Consider the following 22,245-nt stretch of genomic DNA (forward strand, 5'->3'; position numbering starts at 1 on the left):
TGGGGGTCACCTGCCAGCAATCCTTCACCGGCGGTACCCTAAGAAGGCCCTCCCTGTGGGAGCGCACCGGACGATGGGAAGTGAATGCTGGCAACAGATGCTCCCTCAGATAATCTGGACCCAAGCCATTTAGGGCTTTATAGGTCATCACCAGCACCTTGAATCTCACTCGGAGGGCAACCGGAAGCCAATGCAGCTCGCGGAGAAGAAGAGTTACATGGGAGTATCGGGAAACTCCCACCACAACTCGCACGGCTGCATTCTGCACCAGTTGAAGCCTCCGAGTGGTCCTCAAGGGCAGCCCCATGTAGAGAGCATTGCAGTAGTCTAGCTGGGAGGTCACGAGCGCATGGGTGACTGTGCGTAGGGCATCTCGGTTCAGATAGAGCTGCAGCTGGTGCACCAGGCGAACCTGGGCAAAGGGCCCCCTGGTCACGGCTCCTATATGATCTTCAAAGCTGAGCCATGAATCCAGGAGGACGCCCAAGTTGCGAGCCCTATCAACGGGGGGTAACACCTCACCCCCTATCATTAATGATGGAACAAACTGGTTAACCCGAGATGCCGGTATGCACAGCCACTCAGTCTTGGCAGGGTTGAGACGAAGCCTGTTTCTCCCCATCCAGACCCGGACCACCTCCAGGCAATGGGACGTCATGTCGAGGGCATTACTGGGTTGGTTCGGGGTGGAAAGAAAAAGTTGGGTATCATCAGCATACTGATGATATCCCACCCCGAAACCATGAATGAGCTCGCCCAGCACCTTCATATAGATGTTGAACAGGAGGGGAGAGAGGACCGACCCCTGAGGAACTCCACAAACGAGAGACCTCGGGGCGGACCTCTGCCCTCCTGTCAACACCAACTGAGAGCAGCCCAAGAGATAGGAAGAGAACCACTGTAAAACAGTGCCTCCCACTCCCAACCCCCTGAGACGCCGCAGTAGGATACCATGGTCAATGGTATCAAAAGCCGCTGATAGGTCTAACAGGACTAGGACAGAGGAACATCCCCTGTCCCAAGCCCGCCAGAGATCATTCACCACCGTGACCAATGCCGTCTCCATGCTGTACCCGGGCCTGAAGCCCGATTGGTACGGGTCAAGATAATCAGTTTTCTCCAGGAACAGAGGAAGCTGATGCACCACCACACTCTCAACAACCTTCACCAAAAAGCGAAGGTTGGAGACCAGATGATAGTTATTTAAAACAGCCAGGTCCAGGGCAGGCTTCTTGAGGAGGGGTCTCACCACCGCCTCCTTCAAGGCGGTGGGGAAGATACCCTCCTTCAAGGAAGCAGTTATTGCTGCCTGGAACCAGCCTCGTGTCTCCTCCCGGGCTGCATATACCAGCCAGGAGGGGCATGGTCCAATAAACAAGTGGTGGAGCTCAGTCTCCTCATGGTCCTGTCGAACTCAGGATCGAACTCAGTCCGGATAACATGCTCAAGACCGCTCGATTACTCCATGTCAGACTCTGCCCAGTCAGAGTGCAATTACATGGAGGGATTAGTGAGCCTCTTAGCTGGCTTCTCAACTGACTCTCCTCGGCCTGCGCCCGCAGATCCCACTCCAGGGAAGAATCCCCAAACAATGCCAAAGCCTCGCAGCAATCCGGCAGGAGAAAGGGGGAGGATGCACGACCTACTGCAGATGGTATGGGCCACGGGTTGGCAACCTGCGGCTCCGAAGCCGCATGCGGCTCTTTAAGCAGTCTCCTGCGGCTCCCAGCCCTCCTCCGCCATGTGCAGTTTTGAAAAAAAAAGTGGGAGTAAAAAAGTTCAATCAAGCTTGTAAGCCGTCCTGAGTCTTCGGAGAAGGGTGGGATATAAATGGAATAAAAAAAAAATCAATTCAACATGCTCACAAAAAAACCTCCCGAAGTTTGAATTGATTGGTTGAACTTCTCAAGCCGTTTGTGGGACTGCCCACAAACCTCTTTGCTTCTTTAGACTGCAAAGGGTGGCAGCGGAGGAAGCGGAGGAAGAGATGGGAGGACTGGAAAGGTGAGTGGGCCCTTTTTCTACCCGCTGCATGGTTGGGGGCGGCCAGTCTCGGGGTGTCCCGGGCCTGCCCGGCAGGTCTCCCCTTGCTGCCACCTCTGCTGCCACCTCTGCTAGTCTCAGAAGCTTCCCCTGTTGGCCCCTGCCTTTTGGCCATCTCCTTCTCTCAGCTGGCTTGCCCGAACAAAGCAGCAGCTCTGCAAGCTTCCGCTGCCCCATTCTGAATGAAGGGGGTGGCAGAGGCTTGCAGAGCTACTGCTTCATTCGGGCCAGGCAGCTGAGAGAATGGGACGGCAGAGGCTGGATGCCCCGAAAGAAAAGCAGCCGAAGGCAGCAGCTCTGCAAGCCTCCACCGAGAGAATGGGGCGGCGGAGGCTTGCCACCCATTCTCTCGGCGGAGACTTGCAGAACTGCTGCCTTTGGCTGCTTTTCTTTCGGGGCATCCAGCCTCTCTCGCCCCCTTCTCTCAGCTGATATGGGGGCGGCAGATATATATGTGTGTGTGTGTGTGTGTGTGTGTGTGTGTGTAAATTTTTGATTGCTAACAAAGAATTAAAGGGAGACTGATATGCATTTCAAACTTATTTGTTTTCATCAGTCAGCCATACCCTTCTGAGATTCGAACCTGGGCTGATTGCACATTAGGCAGTTGTTTTAACCTCTAAGCCACAAGCTCTATCTCACTTTGTTAGCTGAGAAGCAAGGGAGATATGTGTTAAATGCTTGTTAACTATTTAGATTACCTTGCTAGGCCCCAAACATGGGACAATTCTTTATTTCCTGTTTCAGCCTAACCGAAGGCCATCGACAGGCAGTAGTCACAACAGTGACAGCTCATATTTGTGTAAATCTTATATATATATATATATATATATATATATATATATATATATATATATATATATATATATATATATATATATATATATATATATATATATATATATATATATATATATATATATATATATATATGAAAAAATGTATATTTTTTCCAATTCAGAATATATCAATTCCTTCAATTTCCACTCTTCTCAACCTATACTGAAAATATATTTAATCTATTTGAGCTTTAAACATTCCCTTCAATATTTTTAGTCATCTAGTCCTCTAAAGCTCATTTAAAACATATCTTTTAAGTTTCATTCCTATTTAGATCATTCCAATTTGGAAGAATAAAATAAAATAGCAAAAGAAAAAGGGAAGAAAGAAGAAATTTTTCTTTTTTCTCTGAAAATAATATATTTCAAAATTTTCCCATTATTTAGCCAAATTCAAATAGATGGTTCTTCTTTCCCCTATACTCCAAATTGTTTAGAAATATTAAAATATTTCCCATTTGAATTAAATCATAGTTTTTTGTTTTGTATAGTTCCATCCTCCAATCTCTTTCCTCAAAGTTGCATTTAATCATCTCTGGTATCTTTTCCTGAAAGAATTCTTGAAGTGAAGTTGAATTGAAAATAAGTTGGTTCATACTCTCAGGGTTCTTCTGTATTATCTTGTAGTTTAAAATCATTATCCTTTGGGAGTTTTGCTGCTTAATGTATGATTCCTTCTGTAGAGCAAGTATTTCCATTTTTTGTTCTATATTTTCAGAGATTTCTTGAAGTGAAATTACGTTGAGAATAAGTTGATTCATCCTTTCAAAATTATTCTGCATCTCTATGTAATTTAAAATCATTGTCCTTTGAAAGTATTGTTGCTCATCGCATATTTCTTTTTGTAGCATATTCATTGTTTCAGCCATGTTATTGTTTACACAGGTGCAGTCCAAGAGCTTAAAAGTTCAAAAACAAAGGAAAAGAAAAAGAGATCCTCATCCGCCAGCAGGTGTCAGCATTTACTCATTTATCATGTCTTTCTACTTGTTTTCCTTCCCCGGAAGAACAAATCTTCCTCCCCCTCTTCTCTTCAGAGATTTTATCTTGGGGGTTTCTTCTTCAGGAAGAGTAGATAGGATAGAGAAAATCAATATTCTTACCCGGATTCAAGCATGCTGTTTATTATTCGCTTGTTTGATCGCTTTTGACTTCTCTTGGTATTCAGCTGTGACTGGACATGACGTTAGCCAGCCTTTTCTTCTGTTGGTTTTTTGGGAGGGTTCTCCTGGGCTATTTGGAGAGATTGCCATCTCTCCTAGGTCTCCGGAATTTCCTTCCTTCAGTCCACCCCTCCAGGGCGGATTCTGGCCCCTTAGGGTCCCCAACAAAGAAATTTCAGCCAGAGGATCAAGTCCTCTGGCTGTCTCTCACTGAAACCGGAACAGGAAGTCAATCTCCCTCGATTTCCACTTGTGAAGTTCAGGGCTGGCCTTACGGAGTCACCAGAGCTCCCGTCAGCCCAGGAGGATGCATACACAGGGCCACTGATCAGCTGACGACTCTGTTCCACCGGCCCAGACCTCTGCCGATGGGCTCCAGTCAGCGGAGGTCAGGGCCAGCTGTTCAGAGTCACCAACAGTGGAGAGGAGTAGAGCGCAGGCGTGGAGCACCTCCATATCTTGGCAAGTGCACTAGCTGCCTGAAAAGCAGCTGCCGCTGCCACCACTGCCAACCTTTGTTTTTTCCACCTGGCAGGCAGGCGTTGCTACTCCTGCCACCAAAGACGCTCCAGTCCGAACAGCAGCAGCTGCTGGTGGAGCGATTGCCTGCTCCTTGGGGCTCGCTGCTGCCATAGGGGCTGGCATGGGGATTTGTTTCTGTGGGGGAGGCGGAGGCTGACGGAGATGCAGCAGAACTCCAGCGTCGCTGTTGCCTCCACCGCTACTGTCATTGACTTCTGCTATGGCCGAACCCGGGCAGCCTCCTCCACCCCCAGCAGTGGCATCCGGGGATTCTCAGGTTAAATCGGAACCAAGCAGCAAGTGAAAAAGTTAGCAGCAGTAGCGGGAGTGGTTTTAATTGCCAAGCGTACCCATGGAAGTCAATGGAGGTGCTGCGGCTGGCCTTTTGAGTTGGTGAGTGAATGAGAGCGAGAGAGAAACGTTTTTTGAGCAGTGTGAGTGAATGAGAGCGTGAAAGAGGCTTTTTAGAGCAAAAGTGAGGGAATGAGAGAGAAGCTTTTGCAAACAAAACATGAGTGAATGAGAGTGAGAGAGCTTTTCCAAGCAAAGGTGAGTGAATGAGAGTGGAGGGGGCAGGGCAGCTGCATGTCTCCCCTTAGGCTCCACTATTCTGTCAAGCCTCTTATTCTGCGCATGCGCACGCCTGCGTGTCCTTCTTTGTGGCTCCCATTTTTTCTTTTGTGAGGGAACCGGTTCCGAGTGGCTCTTTCACTGTTTCAGGTTGCCGACCCCTGCTTTAGCCCTTTAAAAGTTAAGCGTTCTAACATACATTTCTCTTAATGATACAACATTAAACCTATAAATGCTAAATATCTAAAATAGTTCTTAATTCCTAAACTAGATATAAAATGGAGCAGCTGAATATATACTGGTCCAGCACACTCCCCACTTGGAAATATACAATTTCCACTATTAACTAACTAGAATAAGCAAAAAACATAGCATCAAGCATGCATAACTATAAGGTAAATACAAAACATGCATAACTATAGTTGAGATAAACAAAGCATAACATCAAACAATGCAAACAATATGCATAGTTGAATGTTCAATCTTCAAGTTCGGTCTTCTTCAGCAACAGGACCAGTTCGGTGATCGGTCTGGTGTAAAGCTGTTTAACGAGAGTCTGCGAGTCATGACCCAACTGTTGTGACTTCACAATCTGGACTTTGACTTGGCGAACTAGTCCATCAGAGCTGGGTAGGACCTGATGCACAAGTCCCATGGGTCAAGAGTTCTGATGGGTGTCCTTGTCTTTCAGCAAGACAAGGTCTCTTTCTTGTAGGTTGGGCTCTTTGGTCTTCCACTTGCGGCGATCTTGAAAGGTAGAGAAGTATTCTTGCTTCCAGCGCTTCCAGAAGGTGTTGGCTAGTAGTTGAACTTGTTTCCATTGCTGTTTGTACATGTCCTTGGGAACAAAGTTCCCTGATGGTGCTGCCAGTCGCCTGTCTTCTGGGTCAGCAAGGTGGCTGGAGTAAGGATAGTTGGGTTTTCAGGATCCGAAGAAACTCGAACCAAAGGTCGAGCATTGATGATAGCTGCAACTTCTGTCATGAGGGTAGCAAGGATCTCATGCGTCAGCCTGAGTATCTTTGTCAACATAGAGTCCAGGATTTTGTGGGCTACACCAATCATGCATTCCCACACTCCTCCCATATGAGACGCATGGGGAGGATTGAATGTCCAAACACAATTTTGGGCTTTTAGGTACTTGTCAATTTCTGAATCGGGATGAATGCCTTCATCAATCTGCAGTTCCTTGCAGGCCCCTACAAAGTTAGTTCCACAGTCGGATCTAGATGCCTTAATGGCCTCTGTAGGCTTGGAACCTTCTTAGAGCATTGATAAAAGAGGAAGCATCCATAGATTCGATAACTTCAATGCGGACTGCTTGAATGCTGAGACATGTGAAAAGTACTGCCCAACGTTTGCTGTTGGCTTGACCACCTCTGCTCCAATGAGCAGACCTGGCCTAAGGCCCAAATACTGTACATCTAGGCCTACGTTGGTAAATGGTGGACTTGGAATGAGGTGCTTGGGTGGCAGGTCAGCCATCAATTGGTGTTGTGTAGCACCTCGTTTACGGTAATGCAGGCATCTGTACAAGACAGTGGTGATGCATCTTTTGGCTCCCACAATTCAGCTGCTCTGATGGCACCTTCCGTGAAGTGCCTGCCTTGATGGTGGATAGTCTCATGGTAGTGTTGGACCAACAGGTGTGAGATATGTTGATGGGCAGGAAGGATGATAGGGTGCTTGATGTCTGACGCTATTTCAGCCTTATTTAGACACCCTCCTACTCAGATTAAGTTATGGATATCTAAAAATGGGTTCAATTTCAGCAATGCACTAGACTTCTTCCGCCGGATGTTGAAAGATATATTGGTGCTGCATACGGGGTGTAATTAGGCGGAAGTGGTGTATTGCTTCTGAGAGTGGGGGCATGTGCCAGGGCTGGCTGGTGATGTTCTTCGGTATGTTTTCTGCGGAGGGTAACTTGCCATGGTGCATACGAGGGGCCTTGAGGGTTTGGCCTGAATTCTTCTGCCTTTACATTAAGTTGAGGAGGCCTGACTTCTTGTGTGATTACTTGTTGGGGGGGAATCTCATCATTCAGATGGTGTGTTGTTGGCTCCCTGGCCAGTTGGCACATCTAGTGGCCAAGATTCTCCTCTGTGGTTGGGCGTGAAGGTGGCACCTCGTGATGCTGTTTCCCACTGATGCAGTAGAGACTCTAGCTTGGCCTGAGTCCTGGCAAACTCATCCTGTAGCAGCTGCTCTTCCTGCTATGGAGTTGTCACCATTTCAGATGGACCTGCTTGGTTACCATCTGTGGCTTGGTTTGTTGGAGTCAGTTGTGTAGCTCTGGAGGGAAGATCTCATGATCCAGATGGTGCGATGTCGGCTTTCTGACTGATTGGCACATCTGGTCGTGGAGATTCTCCATCCTGTGCACTTGGTCTTGGGGGACTTGTGGATAACCGTGGCGCTCCTGCCTGCTCCTGTCGTCTCGCACTCTGGTCGTCAATGTAGGCCTGCACAAGGTCATGTGGGTTTACAACTTCTAGCTTTTCCAAATTGCGTGCGAAGGCAGTGTTTTCAGCCTCCACCTGTAGGGCCGCAACTCTTGCCACGTTTCTTGCTGCCTCCCATTCTCGTTGTAGAAACTCAAGCCTGGCCTTAGCCCTGGGCAATTCTTCTCTTTGTTTGGCCTTCAGTTTGGCTATCTTTTCCTTCTGACTGGCCTGATCCATGGCCATTCTTGCCATCTCTTTTGTTTGGCCTCCAGTTTGGCCCTGTCTTCCTTTATTAGTTGCTCTTCCCTTGCAACGCATAGAACTGCATCTGTCTCTGCGGCATCGATTTGAGCTTGCACAAGTTGAGCAGCTAGGCTTTCTGTCCTGGAGACTCGGGAAGGATGACTACGCTGAGAAGACGCCTTGGAGTGATGGGATGCGCCTGAGACAGAAGGTTGTCGTGACACGCTGGAATACGCCTGAGATCATGGCGAGTTATAATGAAGGGGTGATGCCCTTTTAGAGGTGTGAGAGGGAGCCGTGTATGATTGCTAGGATGATCTATATGAATGATGGGACGCTTCAGAAGTGGCCTTCTTGATTGGTGTCTCTTTCATGTGTAATTCAACCTCAGGGAGGCATTTTTTACTTTCTAAGAAACACTCACATTCCTTGTTGTCTAGCCTGAGTTGCTGCATTTCCTTTTCGAGTGTTGGATCCCTTAGCTGCGACTGGACCTTTTTGAGAAACCACCCGTAGTCTTTCCATTTGGAGTAAAACTCTTTCAATGAAAGAGTGCGTTTGGGAGAAAGCTCCTCTTTAGGGGCTTGGCAGAGTTCCTGTAATTTCTCCCAGTTTCTTTAGTGGCACTTATGGTATGCATCCCATTTCTCCATCAGGTTCGACCACATGACTTCTGTAGGCTTTCTTTGTTGCCTCAGGTCATAGGGTTTCTGGGATGTCTTTGGCCTCACTGAAGCTTGGACGTCAGCTTCTTGGTACAAATCATGGTTGGCTGGTTGCAGTTCTCCATGGCTGGCTGGCTGCAATAGCTCTCCAAGGTTGATTGGTTGAAGCAGTTCTTCTGAATCAATGGGACACTCCGTCATGGCTAGGACAGGTTCAGAAAATTTCCTAGCTATTTTGAACTAATTTGGTGAACTTTGCTCTTTGACCACCAGGGGACACCGTCTGTATGGTTAGAGACTTCAGGGAAGGTCACCCTTTGGCCACTAGGGGGCACTGTTTACATGAGTAGCGACTTCGACAAAGTTTACTCATTGACCACTAGTGGACATTGTTTACGTGAGTAGCGACTTCTGCAAAGTTTACTCATTGACCACGAGGGGGCACTTTTTACGTGTGTAGCAACTTCAGCAAAGTTTACTCATTGACCAAAAGGGGGCACTGTTTATGTGAGTAGTGACTTTTGCGAAGTTTACTCATTGATCACTAGGTGGCACTGCTTACGTGAGTAGCGTCTTCAGCAAAGTTTACTCATTGGCCACTAGGGGTCGCTGTTTGCGTGTTTGAAGTCAAGCCTTTTATTTGCAGAGCAGCCGCCGGGGTGCTGTCTGTAGGTAAATACAAGCCTGTTATTTGCAGAACAGCCCTTGGGGGTGCACTGTTTTGCGTGAGCGAATGCAAGCCTGTTATTGCAAGTTGCTACCACTAAGTGCTACCCCTAGCCTTCACTTGGACACAAGGTTAGCCAAATTTTCTTCTTAGGACCACAAGTTGTAAGCCAGTCTGGAACTTCTAAAGATCTGCCTGTCCAAAGTTAAAATCCAACCATAGGCTGTGAAACTGCCGTTTTAATGAAGGTTAATTTGCCCCTTGTTTCCCTTGTTTTGAAGTAGTGGGGACTTGGTAGCTTTGCAGAAGCAATTTGGTTTAGACCTCATTTGCAAGTAACAGAAATGTAGGCTTGTTGTTTGCAGGTTGCCACCAGAAGGCGCCACATATGGGCTTCCTATGAAGTTTTCTTCACAAGCAGTTTGATGTTAAATACTTGCATTATGGACAGTATAAATGTTGCAGGTTTGCCACCAGAGGGTGCTGCTGCTGTCGCGGAACAATTAACAGTCCGACCAGAGGTGGATGGACCATGGTTCATTTGCATGGTCAATATCAAAGAAAAGAAATCCAAGGCATATTCTATAGTAAAACTTTTAATGAGAAAACAAAAGACCTAGACTGACCACATTCTCTCATCAGGCAGAAAGAGAAAGTGAAACAGAAACTGTGAGAACATTTTTAGGCCTGCGCACAAAACAGTTTAAAACCAAAACATTGGCTGGACATAGCTGGAGTCACAATGGTTACAAGATAAGATAATACACAGTTGCAGAGCAGAAAGAGATGTACAATTAGAAATGAGCGAAGCTGGCAAAACTAAAAAAACACGCAGTGACATCCCCTTCTTTTGTCAGCGAAGCAGAAAATCAGATAAGGCACATCTTCTTGCGCAGATACTCATGTTGGGCTGTAGGAAGTGGTTTGTTCAGCATATCAGCAATTTGGTCATGTGTAGGCACATACTGCAATTTGACAAAACCTTGTTTAACTGCTTGTCTTATATTTTGGTAATGGATGTCAATGTGTCTAGACCTGGAACCTATAAAGCGATTCTCAGATATATAAACCACAGATTTGTTGTCCTCCATCACAGTGATTGGTCGAATCGGAGGTATCCAGATATCTGTGACTAAGCCATCAAACCACATTAGAGAATTACATGCATCTGAAACACAAGCATACTCAGCTTCTGTAGAAGAACAAGAAACAAAATTCTGTTTACGCACATGCCAGTAAACAGGACATCCATTCAAAAACATCATATAACCTGAAGTGCTTTTACGTGATTTCTTATCACTTGCCCAATCTGAATCTGCATAACAACATAACTCTGCATAGTCAGTATGTGTGGGTTCTAACAACAACTTCATATCTTTTGTGTGTTTTAGATATCTCAATAATTTCTTAACACATGTCCAATGAAACTGTTTTGCCTTTCCTACATGTCGTGATAGGAGATTAACACTAAGTGCAATGTCAGGTCTAGTCCAACTACTAATATATAGCAGCGACCCAATGACTGAGCGATAAAGTGTTTGATCCTCAAACTCAGGACTCGGTTCATGTGTCAAGTTGTGAAAATCAGTTTGCATGGGTATACTCACAGGTTTAGCATCCTTCATGTTGCAGTGATACAATAGTTGTTCAATCTTATCTTCCTGTGTAAGACTGAACCCCTTCTGAGTTTTGGTAACTTGAACACCTAAATAAGTGTTAATATGTCCTAAAGACCTCAATGTGAAAAACTGTTGTAAAGCATTAGCAAAACATTCACTCATCTGCTTATTTGGACCAATATAAACAATATCATCAACATAAACAAGAATTATCTCATACCTATTATCAGATCTTTTTGTAAACACGCATTCATCTGTTTCGGACTTAATAAAGCCCATTGAATTTAGTTTGTCAGAAAGACATAAGTACCACATTAAACCAGACTGTTTCAGACCATAAAGACTTTTGTGTAGAAACCAAGTATCCCCTTCTTGCTGTCGGAAACCTGGAGGACCTTTGACATAAATTTCTACATCAAGATCAGCGTGTAGATAAGCTGTTTCAACGTCAAACTGGAAAACTTCTAGACCAAGAATAGTTGCAGTGGCTAAGGCGATTTTCACACTCTCAGTCCGCACTGTGGGTAAATAGGTATTTGTATAGTCCTCAGGATAACGTTGAGCGAAACCCTGGGCTACAAGTCTGGCCTTGTACAACGACTCACCATTCGGCTTCTTTTTAATTCTGTAGACCCACCGAGTGCCAATGACTTTCTTGTTTGCTGGAGGGCTTGCAGGCGTAAACACCTGAAGTTTCTTTAGACTGTCCATTTCAACCTGCATTGCCTCAAACCATTTATCTTGCTCTGCTTCAGGAAGATGTTTGATTTGTGTGAACGTCTCAGGAGGAAGTGTAACATTACAAATCAAAGGTAAAGGTGCTTTCGTTACTTGCCACGAATACCGTTTTGGTGGAATTCCCTTTGTGGTCCTCTTGGAACGTCTCGGAACAACTGTACATTCTTCTTCCGTTTTGTCCTCGTCTTCATCGCCAGCGGCATTGGCGGTTTGCGGAGACGGAACAGTAGGTTGAGAAGAACTTGTGGAAGGAACATTCGCCTGTGCATCTTAACCATCCTCTGCTACCAAATGTCGCGGAACAATTAACAGTCCGACCAGAGGTGGATGGACCGTGGTTCATTTGCATGGTCAATATCAAAGAAAAGAAATCCAAGGCATATTCTATAGTAAAACTTTTAATGAGAAAACAAAAGACCTAGACTGACCACATTCTCTCATCAGGCAGAAAGAGAAAGTGAAACAGAAACTGTGAGAACTTTTTTAGGCCTGCGCACAAAACAGTTTAAAACCAAAACATTGGCTGGACATAGCTGGAGTCACTATGGTTACAAGATAAGATAATACACAGTTGCAGAGCAGAAAGAGATGTACAATTAGAAATGAGCGAAGCTGGCAAAACTAAAAAAACACGCAGTGACAGCTGCATTGCCTATGCTTGGGATAGGTTTGGTGAATAATCTCTCTTCTGGAGATATGACTCCTTCTGGAATTTTAAACATATACTTTTAGGGACTGTTTGCTAAATCAAGTATCTTATTTCCAGAGAAGGTGGTCTTATGCCTTGTCACAAGTCTGAATCAATGCCTCTGTCTCTGCCTATATGGGCTTATTGTTTGCAGATGGCCACCAGAGGTTGCTGCTGGCTTTGAGACAAATGCTTTCTTGTCCCACTGCATTCCATTAATTCCAAAGGGTGGGGTTGAGGGCTGTTAGACTGTGCTGTCTGCTCTGAGTGGTTTTTTATTTATTTATTTATTTTTGGGACTTATATACCGCCCTATCTCCCGAAGGACTCAGGGCGGCTAACAACAATAAAAACAACAATACAAAAGTTAAAAACAAAGGAATATTTTGCAAATGAACAGATTTCTCTCCTTTTGAGTAAAATACAGCTTTAGTCAGGCAGAAAAGATTTAAAAGTCTCTCTTGCTTTAAAATGCTGTATCATGAATCAGCTTCAAAACACAAATTGAGTTTGCAACAGAGGGTGATATATCTCTGTTCTCCCCAGCCAGTGTCACCATTTGCATTCCAATCAAATGGGAGGGGGGGAGAAAGGCAGTCTCTCTTTGGAGAAGGCAGGCAGGGAGATTTGAACTCTAAGAGTTAATCTTATCTCCTGTGCACTAAGATCTTTCATAAAGAAACGGACATGCTCTCATTCTACTTTGAACAATGAGTTATGCAGGCTGAAAGATCTTTAGTCAAAGGCAACAGAGATCTCTGAAAAGTGAAACTTTTGCAGTCAGCTCAACACATATCCATAGTCTCTCTGGGCAAGCAGAAAACTCATTTCCATTTCAAATGCGGCAGTTTTCATACAGAGGAAAGAATGGTGAGGGCGCTTTGAACCCACACGCAGGCTTTGGAACGCTGGGTTTCTTAGAAGATCATTTAACTCTTTATCATTTCTCTCAAAGCAGATTGAGTTTGTGAAACCTGGGTAGGAGACTCAGTGGCAAGCAGAAACTTTGTAGGAACAAGCGAAGAATTAGTAGCACATTTCCGAACAGGAAGACAGGAAGAGAGAGCAGTTCATAGAGATACAAATTTAGACTGAAGACAGGAAGAAACTGCAATTCATAGAGATACGAATTTGCTTCTCTTCAGAGATGTAAAAGTAAATCATTTTCTCTTACTGTGGCCAGCTGGAGAGTGGATAAAATTACATCTCTTTTTCTTTTACTGTTCTGATTTCCAGAACCTAAAAATGCATCTTTAGCTCCAGAAATCATAAAGTACAACTCAACAAAATGGGTTTACAGAAAGATTTACATGTATTTCCACGTAATCCAGGCAGACTTACTTTGCTGTAGACTGGTCCGGACACAACCATATCTGTCCATTTTCGTAGGTAAAAGAAAAAGAGTAATTTGTCCATGTCAAATATTCTTGATTACATCTCCAGTCATGCACATAGCACAGTGTTAGAACAAAGGGCTTACAAGCCTGGCACACAGCCATGAAATTCTGTAATAAACTATGAAGCTCCACCCACTTAACTAGAAAGCATAGGATCTACTAAACAGACTGCATTACCCAGAAGTCATCTCTTTAAGGAAATAGCTTTAACCCTTTAAATGCTAAGTGTTCTAACATACATTTCTCTTAATGATACAACATTAATCCTATAAATGCTAAATACTCTAACACAGATATAAAATGGAGCAGCTGAATGTATACTGGTCCAGCACATAATGTCTTTGACCACTTCATTATTCCATGATTTCCATCAAGCCTAGGTGGTGGTGTAACATTTATATCTACCTGTCCTTAATACAAAGGCTGCTAATATATTTTGCTAGCACTGTTGGTGTAATCTTTCTTGGTCTTGAACTTTCAGGTGTTGGCTATAATTTCTTGGACTTAAGAGTAGTTCTGAGAGGTCTCTAAAGAACAAGATCGTATTTCTTTGATCTATTGATAAGATTATTATGCCAAGCAGCTTCTAAGTTCCTTTTCCTGTGATTCTTGATCTAGAAAGAAGAGCAGCTTCAGCAATTATGGAATAACAAAAATTATTAATCAGATACTGTAGCACCTTTGCCATAGTCACTTTTGTTGTATATTTACAGTCTGTAAAGACACAAACGCCATGAGGTAAAAAAGGCGCGGCAGCCGTTTGACAGTTGACAGCTGTCAAATGGCTGCCGCCTACCCAGGACGCACGCGCGGCGGCCGGCTGACAGTGACAGCTGTCAAAAGGCCGCTGCTAGCTGGCCGCGCAGGTGACACATACCAATTTTGGTCACCATATTACAAAAAAGATGATACCTTGGACAAAGTTCAGAAAAGAGCAATTAAGATGATCAAAGGCCTGGAGACTAAAACATGAAGAACTTCTGGGTTTGGCTAGTCTAAAGAAAAGAAGAAATAGGGGTGACATTGTCAGGGCCCACTTCACAACTCATGGAAAGCAGAACTCATGGAAGCAGTTTCTTCCAAAAGGAACTTTTATTAGGAGAAGCTGTCAGCAGGCATAATAGACAGGATCTGAGGGTTTCCTGCTCAGATCAATAGGTTAAAAGTGTCCCAAACAAACCCCACCCCATAGTTCATCTGGTCAGTTCAAATGGGACAATCCCCAGGTGTTAAGTCAGTTGTGGGAAAGAGTAGCTAACACCAGACTGTCTCAGGGTTGCAGCTATGTTTTGTTGGCTCTTCACACCTTCCCTTCTGAATGCGGAGATAAACCAGTTGCCGGAGGCACATTCCTTTCTCCTCCCCACTTTTCTAGCTGACATCAAGGGGAGAGATAGGTCACAGAGGAAGTATGCAGAAGCAGCAAAGTGTAGTGACAGAGGAAAATAAAGCAATAACCCACAGTCCTTTCTCCTCTCCCCTCCAGGAGCATGGCAGAACCCACAAGTACAGAGTAGGGCTTTTCAACCTTTTCACAGATTGTACCACTTTTAGGACATGACAATATTTGAGTACTACCAGTGCTTAGCAAGGTGTAAAAAACTTGATGACTAAAAAGGAGAGATTTTGGTGTTTTTTTATTACATTTATATCCCGCCCTTCTCCGAAGACTCAGGGTGGCTTGCAAGCTTAGCGGTATTTTATTGATTAGATTCATTTGTTGTTATAGAAATGGCTAGTTCATAATATGGAAAAGTAAAAAGTTGAGGTTCAATGTTAATGCTTCCTTCTATTGCAACAGAGGAACTTCTCACCTTCACTTTTCCTCCCTTTTTCCTCCCCACTGTGTCATACTTTGTGTTTTTGTATTTTATTCTATAATCTAATGAACTATTACAAACTGTAGAAAAAAAGTAAAAAAGTACCAGCTTTAATTTCTTAGGTGGCTGTTCCTTTGCTGAATCACTTTCCCTTTGTACTGACAAATGTATGATGAATTTATCCATGTTTATTAATATGTACCACTACAAACTAATTCAGGGGTCTTCAAACTTGGCACTTTTAAAACTTGTGGACTTCAACTCCCACAGTGTACTAAGAATGCACACACCAATACCTTCCCTGTAACCTTAAAGACACAGTAATCAAGCGCAAAGCAAGAAAATAAACACAAACTCCATTTTTTCTCTCTTTAAGCTGCCTCAGGCATGTCAGGTGTCACAATATTGCAATTCCAGACAGAAAGGCTCCGGTAATTGCAAAAAGCTTTAGGTTTAAATTAAGCCAGTTTACCTTCTAAGAAAACTTTCTAAAAGCCACAGACTCAATTAAAGGGGTAAAACTAATTACATTTGTTTAAAGGGATTAAACCTTTCCTGTTGTCTTTTTTCCCCTTCCCCAACCCAAACCACGTTCTTTTATAGCCTCTCCTCTCTTGCCTCCCCCTTTTTCTTCAGTTCACCTCCAACTCCAAGCTGCTTCTGGAAGCGCCAATCAGCTAGAGCCAATCAGCTGGAGTCCTGCCAGCTCCTGGGGCTTCTGCTGAGCCCAGACTGTTCTGCAGCTGCAGCTGCCTCTCTCTCTCTCTCTCCCTCTCAGGCTTGGCTCACTTAGGCTCATTCCTGTCCTCTGCTACACTTGGCTAGCAATCACATACCACCTGCCATGTGGCAAAGTACCACAAGTGGTATGCGTACTACTGGTTGAAAAGCCCTGGTATAGAGAGAACAGAGTTTGAGTCAAAGAAAGAAAAGAGTCCTCTTAGAATATGGATTCTGACAGACATAATAGCAGTATTCCAGTATTTGAGGGGCTGCCACAAAGAAGAGGGCATCAAACTATTCTCCAAAACACTAGAGGGCAGGACAAGAAACAATGTTTGGAAACTGATCAAACTCACCATTCCACTTAGTAACAGAAATTTTGGAATGTCTAATCACTGTTGTTACGGGAATTACTGTGGGTTAGTAAGCAGGATGTCATATTATCACCATTTGTAACCTCCTACCAACACTCCCATTGACTTTGCTTGTATGAATTCAGCAAAGATTATTGTGAATTGTAAGCACATCACTGTAAGACATTATGATATTGTAAGTACAAGGACTAGTCATAATTACCACTCCTTTGTAAATTTCAATGGTTACTGAATGATTGGTTTAACAGGTTTAACAACCATCTGTAAAAACTTTTCTTCCCAACAGCAACTGTCATTTTCATAAACAACATATAGGAACTTTATAACAGAGTTCTCAAAACTGTTGCTTTATTAAAATTGCTGAAACAATTATCTAAACATTGTATATGTATGTACACATATGCACACGATTTAATATATACTCTTTTTGTAGGTGTCGCCTTACAAACCAGTACTTAAATTTTGGAAGCTGGGATGAGGATACTGAGATATAAAAAAGACTTCTCATTAGTAATAGTTCTGGCCACCAAAGTTTATTTCCAAGTAGCCATGCCAGAATAGGTGACCTTTTCACTTGAGTAAAGGGGGCAATGTCTTAGGAACATAAATAAGGCAAATCTGGTTACTATTGTCTTTTTTTTTCTAGGCAAAAAATTAAGGGTCATGCTCCCCAACCACCAAAACAACTTCCCATTGTCCATGATATTAATAATGAACATAAAGTTATCCCAGCCCTAGGAATGCTGTCAGATCAGAATATCTTAATCATGAAGGGAAATCTGATTAAAACCACAGTGGACATTGTGGCAGTTTTTCCAAATGGAGAAGAACAGAAAAATACTGTTCATGGAAGGTAAGGCTTTCCAATATCTGAAACAAATAATACTGTCCATGATTTTTAAAAATACCATGATAAAGACATCTGTAATCATACTTATGTAATTTTCTTCTAATTTATTGAATAAAACATGGCTTGATAAATGTCTTTAGTTGCATACAATTCTGTGAGATAAAACTAAGTGAACAATTCTTTATATATATTAGGATGCATGATTAGTAATTATAGCTATTGTGTAGGATACATAGTGTTTCAAATAATGGTATTATACCAGTGATGGTGAACCTTTTAGAGATTGAGTGCCCAAATTGCAACCCAAAACCCATTTATTTATCGCCGGGTGCTGGGTGGGTGTGGCCAATGGTGGGTGTGACCACGGTGGTCACGGCTGACTGGGTGGGCATGGCCATGATGGTTGTGGCCACCTTAATGATGCTTGTGGGGAGGGATGCCTATGGGGGCCAGGCAGGGTTGGGGAAGATCCAGGGGGTCTCTGGTGGGTGGGGCGGTGGGCTGTAGGCTCGTCCTGCAGGGTGAGGCAAGGCAAGGCAGGGTGGGTGTGCCAATTGCCATGGGGCAAGGCAAGGTGAGGCAGGGGCCGGAGCAGCTACTGCCTGACACCAATGCCCCCCACAGAGGCCAGCGAGCGCATGGGGGCCAATGGTGTCCGTCAGCAGCCACAGCCTGCTGACTGTCCTGCATCATGGCAGCCCCATTGATGTGGGTGGAGATGGCCCTGGGACGGCCAGAAAGGAGCCCTCACCTGGTGCGGGCCCTGTCTACATGGTGGTGCTGATGGGGGCAGCAGCTGCTGCTCCTGCTGCTGCTCCCAGCCCCTTGACCAGCCAACCACACAGGGAAGCAGGAGGTGGTGGCAGTGATCCCTGCATGGCAGCAGAGCTGGAAGCAAAGCTGTGCCACCCATATTCACGCTGGTGGAGGCAGCAGTGGGGGAAGGTGAGCTGTGGTGCACACCTAGTCCTCCCTGCTGCCACCCCACATCATCCCGCACACATGCCCCAGAGGCACACATGGCACAATGTGGGGCAGCAGTGGTGAAGGGTGGGCGCATGCCAGATCCCACCTTTCCCACTGCTGGTCAGCATAGCTTTGCTTTTGGAACTACTGCCTGATACCATTGGCACCTGCACACAGAGGCGAGTGAGCCCATGGGGGCAAACGGTGCCCATCAGCAGCCACAGCATGCTGGCTGTCCTCCATAATGGTGAACTGGCCATGGACCCCCATCGGCACGGGCGGAATCGGCCACGGGACGACCAAAAGGAAGCCCTTGCCCGGCCTGGGCCCATCCACTCCATGGCTCTATACTCAAGCATTATATATTTTAAAAAAAGAATAAAGAACCCATTTTCAAACCAATTTATAATCACAAATCAATGCATTGCAAGTTTCTTTAAATTACATGTATCAACAGAAAATCCATCCTAAGTCCAATTAACTTAATACATTTAAGTCACTCTCTCCAACTTGTCTTCAAAAATAAAATCTTTTTGTTCTTTGGAATGCAGAATGTAGAATATATTTAAAACAAATATGTCAATATTGTCAATTTCCATTTTGATTTTGAAATAGAGACTCTAAGCATTTCTCTTAAAGATTGTAGATTTATATGAAACTCTTTTTTCAGTCACACTAGAAGACTTGTAATTAAACTATCTTCACACTATTATCATCAAATTTATATTCCAAAATTATGGTTAATGTAGGAAATGATCAGACTGAGCCAGAGGGCGGGGTCAAATGTGTCATTAGTTTGGAGTCACTCCATTCTCACAAGAGACATAAGTCCATCCCCCCTCCTGAATTCTGTTAACTCTTGTCTAGCACCAATTTGCCTTGACAATTAGTAAATCAGATTCTAGTGTATAGGTAGCATAGAATAAACTTGTACTATTTTTGAACTCTATCCTGGGTCCTTATTTCTTGTAGTGTCAGTTAAATCCTTAGTGCTATAGAATACTTGTACAGTAATCCCAGTGGTTTGATAAATTTCTGAACTTAGTTGTGTCATCTTTCTTTCAGTTACTTGATTATTGTTCCTCTTGTTTCTTCTTTGTGACATCCTTAGAACATAGTTGATCCATAATGTGAATTGTTTTGTTTAAATACTTTTCCAAAATAATTTATGTAGTCCCTATTTGGCTTAAGTACCTTCTTTGTTGCTTTATCTTTTCTTCTTTAGGTCCCTCTTACAGTCAAAGAATATTTTTTTTAAATAAAAAGTTTTTTATAAATCAGCTGATATCTCCTGGTCAATCAGAATCCAATCTCCCACAATAAACAAATAAAAAAATGCAAATTATAAATTCAAATAGCAAACAAAGGTGGCAAATTCATAAAAATGATGGAATAAAACCACAACTTTTTAAATCCTTATGTTTCTTCCTCAAAATAAGAAAGAAAATGTACCCCACACTTTTTATTTTAGCTCACCTCTGGCAACCCTCCTCCTCCTCATTCAACAATAATGATGTCCCCAAAATGGTGCAGTTCTTCAAAAATGAGTAATTGGCTATGACTGGGGGAAAAACCCCTGTTTTGGCTTAGTGAAAATAAATAAAGTGTTTGAGAAGTAAAAGGTACAACTTATTATCCATTTGAAATATAAGATTTCAAAAACAGAGTGATTGCAATTTTCACCTAAGCTAAAAGACTCACATGGCTATTTTGAAGTGTTGTTCCAGAGTCTATCTTGCAGATTCTGGGACTCTCCCTAACCCAGGAGAGTCATATAAACTTTTAACAATTTTTAAACTTTTTCAGTTTTCAATTTCTTTTTTCAATTGATTAAAAATTCTTTTTTCAATTTTTAAAATTGTTTTATTTTTTCATTTTCTTTTTTCAATTAAAATTGAAAAATGGTTTACCTATTTTAATTCTTTAGGAATTTTTAAATTCTTAATCTAAGAGAAAAAAAATAAAATCACAGCAAAACAGAGAGACACTTCAAAACGGCAGATAGTGACAAATTTTCAAGGCAGAGAATAGAAGGCTAAGAACTTCTATAAACTTTTGTAAATTCACATTTCACAACAGGGAAAATATTTCATTTTTACAAGTTTTTAATCTTTTAGCAAACTAAAAAAAGTCGTGGAAAAACAGACTGACGTTATAGTGATTTGCAACATATGTCATATGTTTGAGCTTGTGCTGAAGAGCCAAACTATGAATGTATCAGATGTAAATTATGTGAATTACTGGAGGAAAAATTAAAGGGTTTAGAGGCAATTCTAGCCACTCTAAAACTCAATGAACAAAACGAGAAACCCCAACATAAGCAAGAAGACTGAACCAAAATTAAACACAATACTGAGCAAACTGCTTTCAAAAAAATAACCTATATATACGAATCTTAAGAAGAAAACTGATACACCCACACTGAACACAGTAGGGAACAAACAGCTTCCATAAAAATGGCTCTATATATGAACCTAAAGTGGAAGAACAATAGAAATATAACTTTTTTTTTAAAAAAGAGTAAAACCCCTATTATCTACCTAGCCCATTCCAGTGAAGCCCTTCTTTAACTGAACACTCATTTTCATAGCCTCCCCCTGGAAGAAAATATGCAGACACTTACAAAAGAGCAGTTATCAATATTTTGTAGAAAAAGAAAAAAAGAGGCATAACTTAGCATTCCTTTGACAGGAAGAAAAGTATCTCTGACTTCCCTAGGGAAAAAAAGGTGATTGCTACAAACTCCCCCACAGTTAAATCATCTCCACCCCGAACCAACCCAGTGATGCCCTCGATGTGATGTCCCGTTGTCTGGAAGCGGTACAGATTTGGATGGGAGAAAACAGGCTTCGACTCAACCCGGCCAAGACTGAGTGGCTGTACATACCGTCATCTCGTTTAGTCCAAGAGGTTCCATCTCTGACTATAGGAGGAGAGATGTTACCTCCCATTGATAAAGCACGCAATCTGGGCGTCCTCCTAGATTCACGACTCAGTTTTGAAGATCACATGGGAACCGTGGCTAGGGGGGCATTTGCCCAGATTCGTCTTATATACCAATTACGCCCCTTTTTGGACCGAGATGCCCTACGTACAGTCACCCACGCACTCGTTACCTCCCGTATTGATTACTGTAATGCTCTCTACATGGGGCTGCCCTTAAAGACCACCCGGAGGCTTCAGCTGGTGCAGAATGCAGCTGCGCGGGTTGTGATGGGAGCTTCCCGATACTCCCATATTACACCCCTCCTGCGGGAGCTGCATTGGCTACCAGTTGCCCTCCGGGTGAGATTTAAGGTGCTGGTACTTACCTTTAAAGCCCTACATGGCTTAGGTCCGGGATACTTGCAGGACCATCTGCTGCCGGGAACAAATTCCCATCGTCCAGTACGCTCACACAGAGAAGGCCTCCTCAGGGTACCGTCAGCTAGGCAATGTCGGCTGGCGACCCCCAGGGGGAGGGCCTTCTCTGTGGGAGCACCAACCCTATGGAATCAGCTCCCCCCTGAGCTTCGGATAGCCCAAAACCTCCAATCCTTTCGCCGCGGCCTCAAAACACACCTGTTCCACCAAGCTGACCTAGACTGACAGGCATCTTAATTAATTTATATTTAGTATTTTTAATTCATTTTTAAATTCTCTAATTTTTTATTGCACTGATGTTCTCAATTTCATTTATCTTGATTTATGCACTTATTATATGTTTTATTGTGAGCCGCCCTGAGTCCTTCAGGAGATAGGGCGGGATATAAATCCCATCAATAAATAAATAAATAAATAAATGTTTTAAAAGTTTTCTAAGGCAGAAGAAACCTCCCTGGAGAAAAGGGAAGTTCTGGAAATTAACCCTTTTGCTACCCTGGACAGCTGGGTGCTCTCAGAAAGCTTCTGGAAGAAGAAGAAGAAGCTAT

The 22,245-nt window shown here is 43.4% G+C and overlaps 1 protein-coding gene across 6 annotated transcripts in view; it reads left to right on the forward strand.

Moving 5' to 3' along the window:
* Positions 1 to 22,245, forward strand: part of COBL (cordon-bleu WH2 repeat protein) — a 242,330-nt gene that overhangs the window by 40,185 nt on the left and 179,900 nt on the right. For 5 of the 6 annotated variants that reach the window (XR_014028622.1, XR_014028623.1, XR_014028624.1 and 2 more), the window contains exon 2: positions 17,165 to 17,371. The exons of the other annotated variant lie outside the window; for it this stretch is intronic. Coding sequence is in view for 2 of the 5 variants with exons in the window: in XM_081345343.1 (XP_081201469.1) it covers positions 17,165 to 17,371 (207 nt within the window). In the remaining 3 variants the exon portion in view is untranslated. The remainder of the gene's footprint in view (positions 1 to 17,164; positions 17,372 to 22,245) is intronic. 6 annotated transcript variants of the gene reach the window in all.

This window comes from Vipera berus (genome assembly GCF_964194415.1).
Source record: "Vipera berus genome assembly, chromosome: Z".
Lineage (NCBI taxonomy): Eukaryota > Metazoa > Chordata > Lepidosauria > Squamata > Viperidae > Vipera > Vipera berus.